Source organism: Babylonia areolata, chromosome 25 (assembly GCF_041734735.1).
Source record: "Babylonia areolata isolate BAREFJ2019XMU chromosome 25, ASM4173473v1, whole genome shotgun sequence".
Taxonomy (NCBI): domain Eukaryota; kingdom Metazoa; phylum Mollusca; class Gastropoda; order Neogastropoda; family Buccinidae; genus Babylonia; species Babylonia areolata.
Genome location: NC_134900.1, coordinates 31,674,870 through 31,684,869, shown reverse-complemented (window position 1 = coordinate 31,684,869; position 10,000 = coordinate 31,674,870). Strand labels below are relative to the sequence as shown.

The 10,000-nt window shown below is 43.8% G+C and overlaps 1 protein-coding gene across 1 annotated transcript in view; it reads left to right on the top strand.

Annotated features, from left to right (window-relative positions):
* Positions 1-10,000, top strand: part of LOC143299395 (mitogen-activated protein kinase 14B-like) — a 48,527-nt gene that overhangs the window by 6,524 nt on the left and 32,003 nt on the right. The window contains exons 2-3 of the mRNA XM_076612572.1: positions 3,305-3,437; positions 4,993-5,051. Of these exons, the coding sequence (XP_076468687.1) occupies positions 3,305-3,437; positions 4,993-5,051 (192 nt within the window). The remainder of the gene's footprint in view (positions 1-3,304; positions 3,438-4,992; positions 5,052-10,000) is intronic.

Below are 10,000 nucleotides of genomic sequence, written 5' to 3'. Positions count from 1 at the left end.
TGACACAATAGACTATTCAGTCCTTTCCCGTCTTCATTTTACATTTGGTATCAACGGCACTGTTCGACGGGCGCAGTAGCCGTGTGGTCAAAGCGTTGGATTTTCAGTCTGAAGGTCCCGGGTTCGAATCTCGGTAACGGCGCCTGGTGGGTGAAGGTGGAGATTTTCCCAATCTTCCAGGTCAACATATGTGCAGACCTGCCAGTGCCTGAGCCCCCTTCGTGTGTATACGCAAGCAGAAGATCAAATACGCACGTTATGGATCCATGTCAGCGTTCGGTGGGTTATGGAAACAAGAACACAACCAGCATGCACATCCGCGAAAACGGAGTATGGCTGCCTACATGGCGGGGTAAAAACGGTCATACACGTAAAAGCCCACTCGTGTACATGCGAGTGAACGTGGGAGTTGCAGCCCTCGAACGAAGAAGAAGAAGAATGGCCGGCACTGTTCTAAACTGGTTCAAATATTACCCACTGATCGATTCCAGTCTGTCATTGTTGATAATTTCCAGTCTGAACCCGTTAAAATCGAACATGGAGTCCCACAGGGATCTGTTTTAGGCCCAATGCTCTTCACACTGTATGTACACTGCTCCTCTCGCTGAGTTATGCATGCGTGTGAATGACTGGTGCGAAAGCGCTTTGATTTGTCTGCACAAGATTCAGCGCTATATAATTACCATATTATTATTATTATTATATTATTCAAGTGACCATCGTAGCCGACTGGTAACATGCTGGTAAAGGTGCAGCTGGCAGAAGGGCTTTGCCCCTTGTGGAATTACCCGCAAGTGGGGTTTGTTGTGCGCAAAGCACGTGAAAACAGGTTTGAAGAAACCCGATTCTGCTGCACTAGACTGTCAGCCACTGCATGGTCCTACATTGGCAGTGCTGAGTGCACACAATCCGGCAGTCAGCCTGTTCCGACACTTCGTCCTTGAGCGCAAAGCTCAACGGTTAAAGTCTCTGGTTGACAGCTCACTTTAATTGGGTCAAGAAGCACGCGCGACACGTCTCCTCCTCCACCCCCTTTCCCTCCTCCCCGCCACCCATCCCATCCTCTCTTTGCAGTTGCATGTCTTTTTCCATTATCTCCCTTTCTGCGCATGCGCTGTCCTTTTTTTCTTTCTTTTTCTTTTTTTTAAAGCAGCAGTGAACTGTTTGCAAATATGGCGCCTACCGGTTGTGTTCTGTTTTGTCATGTACATTCCAGCTGTGTGTTTGCCCGCAGAACGTTGTTTATTTAATGTATCATCGGTGTAGAGGTGAGTGGTGTGGTAAGTAATTGCTGTCTTTGTTAAGTTTGATCATTATAGGTGAAAGCAGGGTTTACGTGGTTTTGTTTGTTGTCTCAAAAATTGGAGGCCTCTCTCTCCCCCCGCACCCCCCCCCCCTCTCTCTCTCTCTCTCTCTCTCGTGGAATGCAGTGGGGAATATGGATGTCTGAAAGAATATTTTGTAAGAGAAGACCCTAGGCTTCATGTCACTTCATTACCCTAGAGTGTGGAGTGGCCGTTGAAGTCGCCCAACATAAAAAGAAAAAACAAAAAAAAACACGGTCGTGGAAGCTGGTTGACAAGGTTCATGAGGCCGAGGTCCTGCCTTCGAACAGGGACAGAAGGAGGAAGATAAACTAAACAGACAGTGATAGTTTTATTTAGCGTGATTCTGGCTGCCAAGTTGTGTTTAAGGAAACTAATATGACGGTGACCCGTGTTAATAAAAAAAAAATTTAAAAAAAAGAAGAAAGAAAGAAAGAAAGAAACGAAAAAAGCAAAAAAAAGCGACGCTTACCGTCAACGTGGAAAATCTGTCGCAAGATTCCCACCCCCACCCCCACCCCTCCCCCTAGTTTTTGTGTCTGCCACCTAGTTCTACGTTTATGTTTTTTCTCTACGTTTTCTTTGTCACCGATCTGGTCGCTTTGCCTTTTTTTTTCTTCCCCCCCCCCCCCCCCCCCCAAGAGAAAATCAGTACACGTTGGTCTGTGAATAGATTTTTTTTTCGTCTTTAGGTTAGGTTGTCTGTCGGCGACGTCAGGTTGTTTGTCAGTTTTTGTTTTTTGAAGGACAGCCGTCGCGAGACTAATGTGTTGTAAAATGTGCGTGCTTGAAAGCACTGAGTAGGTCATTCATCTTATGTATGTGTGTGTGTGTGTGTTTGTATATATATATATATTGTCTCCTTCAGATGCGTGATGTAATTGTTTTTTCTTTATTTTTAGTGTGGGGGGTGTGGGGGGGAGGGGGGGTTATGGGGTGGGGGGGGAGGAGGATTCGCGCGCGTGTGTGTGCGTGACCGTGCGTGCGTGCAACGGGGATGTGGCCTTGTGCGATGGGCTGAGTCAAAAAAAAAAAAAAAAATGACAATGAGCAGGTCACTCGGATCATCTCTATTTTTTATCCTGGAGCCACGCCTTCCGTCGGAGTCGTCACGTGGTATAAACCACTGTTCTAAAAATAGGTTGTCTATTTTTAGACGAGTCAGTAGGTACAAACATGGTAGTCTGTCGTCGGGTCGGAGGTCAGGACTTCGGTTATGCGAGCAAACGAACCTGACGCCCCTCCCCCCGCCCCCCCCCCCCCCCCCCCCTTTTTTTTTTTTTTTTTTTTTTTTTCTCCTCGGCCTTTCGTCAGAGAAGGTCCGATTCGCCAAGTTGTCCCTTTTGGCCTACTCTCTCTTTGTTTCCTTGTTAAGAGTTTGACTCATTGTACTGTTTCGCCTATTCAGCCTGCCTCATCCTCTGTCGCTCACACGCACACACACACACACACACACACACAACACAACACAACACAACACAACACAACACAACACAACACACACACACACACACAAAACACAACACAACACAACACGCACACACTCCACACACACACACACACACACACACACACACACGCGCGCGCGCGCACACGCACACGTGCGCACACAGAGAAAAAGCCTGGGTGTCTGCAAATGGTTTTCCTGTCCAATTCTCCAATGTTGACAGTTCGTCGTTTTTCCTGTCAAACACTGACAAGCCCACAAAGATTGGGAAGACCTGCTGAAACATTCAATCTTTTCTTTCTTTTTTTTTCTCTTTTCTTTTACATGAATATTTTCCCTCACTCCTCTTGTCGTTCCCCGTCAGCAATGCCTCTTCGTTCCTGTCTGATTAATATAAAAAACCAAACATAAGACACCTCCATACATTACACAAACCTGTGATAATATTTATGTGCGCTGCCCAGTTTTTAAGACTCCCTTCCAAAACTAACCAGTGTTTTCCCTCCACCCCTCTCTCTCTCTCTGTTCCCAGGTCAGCTGATGACAGCAGTCGTCCCAAGGCCAAAGTGGCCCTCAAGAAGCTGGCCCGGCCGTTCCAGAATGAAATATTCGCCAAGCGCTGCTACCGGGAAATACGGATGCTGCGTCACTTCGACCACGAGAACGTAAGTAGTGAAGGAGCGTACGTGTTGACGTCACATGGGTGGTGGGGGGGGAGGAGGGGGACGGTTAAATGTGGGTGTGGGAGGGGGGAATGATGTATTTTGTTGGGGACAGCGTTGACAAGGGTGTGTGTGTGAAAAATGAGACTGCTGGACTGGACTAACTCAGTCGTGACTTGTTCAGGGTTTGGTTTTGTCTTGTCTTGTCTTGTCTTGGTTGTCATGTGTCCTCCTCCCCCCCCCCCCCCCAACACAATAGTGTCATTTTCTTTCCTGCCACGAAAGCAGAATAGAGGCTGGAGGGAAAGGTTGGGAGAGGGGGGGGGTATATAAAGAAATATTTCTCCAGTTATGTAAACAATCATGAAATTGCTTTTTCTTTAATTTCAGATCAAAAGAGGTGTTGTTGTTTTGGTGTTGTTTTTTGCGCGAACACACACAACACACACACACACACACACACACACACATTCGACAATACCTCATTCGTCAACGTGTTTCGTGTTAACAATTCATTCACCAGATCGTTATCGTTAGGTGCTTGTAGAGCAATGCAGACTTGTATCGCAGTTTTGCCATGTCATTCCTCGGGTTAATGGCTTTATTGACCTAGTTAGTTACCCTTCTGTTTTCGTGGCTCAGCAACAGCTAAACAGCTCGAAAACAAGCTGTCGAGCATTGCACATAAAACACAGAATCACCCTAGTGCTTTTACTACCCACGGCGGTTTGATGTCAATTGTTAATAATAAAATGTAGGAATGCACTTCAATCTGCACTTGTGTGCCTTCATACAAACGCGCACGGGGAATTCATACGTGAAGTCAAGTAATGTTACGCACGATCAACTGAAAAAGAAGATTCCCGTTTCAGATGGTATTTATGTGCGAATACCGATGCAGAGTTTAGGTTTCGTTCAGCACGCTATGGGCCATATGTCATGTTCTCCACGAAATAAGTGGGTCATTTTCATAATGAATGGGTAGCATATGTGTGTATGTGTATATATATATATATATATATATATATATATATATATATTCCTTTCTTACTCCATGCCTCCTCCCCCACCACACAGTGTGTATTTTCATGTGCACATTGTCTGTGGCACTCCTTTCTATACACACATATGAAACGGTGTAAATTGTATGTGTGTGTGTGCGTGTGTGTGTGGTTGCTGTTGTTGGTAAAAAAAAAAAAAAAAGGGCCTGGCCACAATAAACTGTTCTTTCGTTCGTTCACTCTCTTCTCTGCTCTCTCTCTCTCTATCTCTCTCTCTCACTCATCCGCTCACTCTGTCTCACCAACTCTCCAAAAAGTCATGGTGCACCGACTAATATCAAGTTCATAGAAATATGGTAAAGCTGAATGCGTAATAATTGAACTAGACAGGTGACAAAAATATAGATTGTACATATATATATAGAATAGAATGTCTTTATTATCAAGTGCACCGGGATCACAAGGAATATTATGTATATATATATATATACATACGCAGCTTTTGTACTTGTACATACTCAGCTTCTGAAAAGTGCAGTGTGTAGTTTTTGTTCCAGATCATAAACCTTGTGGATTTGTTCACGCCCGACACCTCGTTGGAGACCTTTTCTGATGTGTGAGTACCCCTGTGTGACGTGTGTGTGTGTGTGACGTGTGTGTGTGACGTAGGTCAGTTTACGTCATGAGTGCGTCACCTGTAATGTGTTAATTTGTCTGTCTGACACTGGGTGTGTACAGAGTGATGCGGTTTGGGTTTAAATAGAAATTACGTATATATCTGCCCTTTTTTTTTCCCGGGGGATTGGGGAGGTGGGGGGGGGGGGGGATTTGTAAACTGTCGTGAAAAAAAAAAGGTGACATGTAAGACAACGAAGAGCCCTTTCTTGTGATCCTTTGCTGGTAGATATGCAGCAGACAAACGCGCGTCTCTCTCTCTCTCTCTCTCTCTCTCTCACGCACGCACACGCATACATTCACACGCACACACAGCAACCACCACCACATCTACATCAAAGCGCACGCGCACAGAGCAGAACTCGCACACGGGACACGGAGCTCGCACCACGTGACGGACGCAACGTAAGCGACCGGACACGGAACAATGGGGAATGGGACAAGGATGTTAAACACACAGGAAAACTGTCAACGATTACACACAGCTGACGAATAGAACATCATGAACACTGTCATTCTAACCGAATGCACGCCCAATCGAACAGGAAGAAGTATCAGTGGCTCAAGGAGGCGTCACTGCGTTCGGTAAAATCTATATACGCTACACCACATCTGCCAAGCAGATGCCTGACCAGCAGCGTAACCCAACGCGCGTAGTCAGGCCTCGATAATAATAATAATAATAAAATAAAATAAAATAAATAAATAAAATAACAAAAAATAAATAAAATAAATAAATAAACAATAGGTAAATACATACATACTACTACTACTATACTGATAATAATGTTACAGAAAATAAAAACCACACACAAAAAAAAGATCATGATTCTTCTTCTTCTTCTCCTTTTTGACACTGTGAAGAGTCATTGGGACGCCACACAGAACCGTTCACAAGGCGTATACTGGAAGATTAACGATAAAGTGTCAGTAGAAGAAACATACAACTGAAGGATTGTTGTTTTGAAGAAAAAGAAGACGGATGTCCATACTTCCAGACAGACACAGGAGATAAAAAAAAAAAAAAAAAAAAAAACCCCACAAAACAAAACAAAAACACCTGTAAATAACAACTCCTCCCCACAACCCTCCCTGTCGTGACGTCACGTCCACACAGGAATTACACATCACTTGTGAAATAACACAAGAAAGTTGGATGTAAATAAAAAGCTTTTTTTCTTTCTTTTCTTTTTTTTTTTTTTTTTTTTTTTTTTTCCTTCTTTTTTCTTTTCTTTTTTTTTTTTTTTTTTTTCTTCTTTTTTCTTTTCTTTTTTTTTTCCGGGAGGGAAAAAAGCCCATGACATCGGGCTCAGAACGGAAGCGAAGCTGTCTTATGTCAGTTGCGTAAGAAAGATGACGGTTGCCGTCACGAACGACGTAACACACACACACACGATATGAAAAACAGTTTAACAGTTAGAGCCAGTCTCGGGTTGTGTGTAAATTGAGTTGTCTTATAGTTTAGAGTCCCTGAAATGTCCATAGTGGTTTTTTGTCCTTAAAAGTCTGAACCCTGTCTCAAAGCCTGAAGTCCGTGCAGACAGGGTCGTGGTGAAACACAGACACTAGAATTCCCTGAGATATTATTAGTGTCTGTGGCTGAAGGAAGCATGATCACCAGAGACAGGTGATGAAGTTATGTGGACTGCGACCACACAGTCTTCCTTCCTTCATCACTTTGGAGGGGGTTGGGGGGGAGGGGGGTGATCGTGATCGCGCGCTCTACAGGCTGCAAATTACAGATTTATGGGATGCACAACGTTACACTTTTTTGTGTTGTTGTTTTGTGAGGTGTTGTTTTTTTGGGGTTTTTTTATAGAAATATAATCCGGTTATGCATTTTGCACGATAGTACTTTGCTAAACATGCTATGTATGATTCAGGGGGGAGGGGGGGGGGGGCGTAAACATTGGCGAGAAAAGAAAGTGAAATTGATCCAGGCTGAATCATTCTGCATTCACTCAAGTCTTTTGAACTCTGAGGCTGTTGGTCGTTACATGGTGAGAGAGTACACGCCGGGGCAACATGGAATGACTCAAAAGCAAACATGGAGGAGAACGCACTGCTATAAATTTCGCCGATACAATTCTCTCTCATCCTCTCAAAACACCTCTCCCGTCCACTCTAACTAACTCTCCTCTCCCACCACCCAGCTGCTATGAGCCCTTTCTGACTGACTGAGGAATGACGGAGGATGGAGATCAATCGATGGATGCCAGACGGTGTTTTGCACATGTCTGTGTGGGGCTGCACGTGCTTCCTGTGTTCTATTTTCTTTTCTTTTTTCCCCACAAGACTGTCCCGTTTCTACTCTTGTATTATATCAGAGAATAGAATGTAGATTTTTTTTTTTTACAAGACTGTCCCATTTTCATATACTTTTTGACTCACTTGTGTAAACAAAGTGAGTATGTTTTAACCCGGTGTTCGGTTGTCTGTGTGTGTGTGTGTGTGTCCGTGTGTGTGTGTGTGTGTCCGTGGTAAACTTTAACATTGACATTTTCTCTGCAAATACTTTGTCAGTTGACACCAAATTTGGCATAAAAATAGGAACAATTCAGTTCTTTCCAGTCATCTTGTTTAAAACAATATTGCATCTCTGGGATGGGCACAAAAAATAAAATAAAAAGAAGTCTAATTATATGCAAGCTGTATTTACTGTTATATTTTTTGTATTCTCTAAACTTGGCACTTTGATCTGATATTCTGACACAACAACAAGAGGAGTCATTATTATCATTTTTTGTTCAAACAGGAACTTCTTTTGCTAAGCATGGAATTTTTATTTATTTTGCAAACGTTTTGGTGCAGATAGTAAAAAAGGGAAATTACTATGTAATTAATGCTAGGGGACTTAATTTATCACAAGTGAGCCTTGAAGGCCTTGCCTCTCTTGTTGTTGGTTTTTTTTTTACCTTTGGGTTAGAAAACAGATAAAATTAGAGAGATGAAAAGAACTAAACCCACTATTGGCTGACGAGCGTCTTAACACCATCCTGCCACCTCCCTCCCCGAGCAGAGGACAGACCAGACAGACAGCACTGTGGGACAGGACGTAGACACTAATATCTCAATTCCAGCGTCTGTGGACAGGACGACTGAAACGATTTCCTGACTGGCAGTGGTCGTGATGGAAAACAGCGTGCAAAGATAGTAGTAAGACAGGGGAGGGATAGTGGTCGTGATGGAAAACAGCATGCAAAGATAGTAGTAAGACGGGGGAGGGATAGTGGTCGTGATGGAAAACAGCATGCAAAGATAGTAGTAAGACGAGGGAGGGATAGTGGTCGTGATGGAAAACAGCATGCAAAGATAGTAGTAAGACGGGGGAGGGATAGTGGTCGTGATGGAAAACAGCATGCAAAGATAGTAGTAAGACGAGGGAGGGATAGTGGTCGTGATGGAAAACAGCATGCAAAGGTAGAAAGACGGTTGGAGGGATTTTGGAGGGACGGAGGGAGGGAGATGTTTGTGTAAGGGGGAGGGGGGGTTGTGGGGGGTATTCAGGGAAGAGGAGGCAAGAGACGTCACGGCCAAAAGAGGCACGGTATGCCCTGATGATGACAGTCCTGGTCTGGCAGCTAGCTGTGTCGTGTTATAAATAGCTGACTACGACTACTGCTGACGAAACAAACCTTCCAGGACGAAGGAAGGAAGGGAGGGGAGGGGGGGGGGGGGCTGTCACTCTCTGAAGCACATAAATATTGGAAAGTTGAAAAAAAAAAAAAAAGTATAAAAAAAAATAAAAACGGTACAGTACTAGTATTTGGGGCAAAGTTTCAACCTTGCGGGCTTTTTCCACGCCCCTTTCTACGGGCTCTTGTAAAATAGCAATATACGTAACTCTTTGAACTTAACATTACCAGTATTTCTGAAGTGAAAAAAAAAAAGGAAACGGACCCTAGTTTCGCAAAAAGCAGGATCAACTACAAAATTAGCCGGTTGCTTGGAAGACTTTGCTCACCGTGGAAGGTGATTGTGTGAGTTAATTCATAGAGTTACGTCAGGTGTTAGAGTGAGGGTTAGAATGGAGACAGAGGCTGGGAAGACTTGGAGAGAAAAGGGAAGAAAGAAAGAAAAAAAAATAGTTGGAGAAGATTATATTACAACGGTGAACTATTTACTGTTCATGTTATGGCAAGCAATATGCATGTTTGTACATGTGGGGGGGATGGGGGGGGGGGAGTGAGTGTGTGTGTTTGAGTGAGGGAGAGAGTGTGTGTTTGTGTGTGTGTGTGTGTGACTGTTAATAAGCATTTTGTGAATGACGTACTACATTTTGAAAATTGCTTTCAGTTAAAAGGTTTGAGATTTGAATCCCTTTCAAACGTAGCCAAGTACATCTAAATGTAGTTAAATAAATTTTTAAACCACGCTAAAACGTCACCAAGAAGACACTTCTGAAACATTAGCAATTACTTGGGTTTTTTTTTTTTTTTTTCCTTTGTTTGTTTGTTGTTGTTTAGAGTTAGACCGATTTTCGGGTTATTCGAAGACGACAGTACTTTAAACGACAGTCGAAACGAAAAGCCCCCCGATGACTCAGTGAGTGCACGTGAATCAGATAGAGCGGGAAGCAGTGACGGAAACGGAAGTCAGGGCCCAGAGATGGCACCGCTGACTTCCGGTTCACTGAGTGGCATGGCGTGGCGTGGCGACAATCACCACTGACTTCCGCTGTCTTGTTGTGGACGGGACCTGTAGACATGAGAGAAAGAGAGAGAGAGAGGAGTAATGGTGATATAGGGTTTGAAGTGTTCTTGTTGATGAAATATCAAAGTTGCTGGCGTATTAAACTTCTGCTATTACTGCTGATACTAATACTTAAATAACAATATTGTACATTTGTTTAGCGCCCTTTCTCTACTACTGCAACCGCTACTGCTGTTA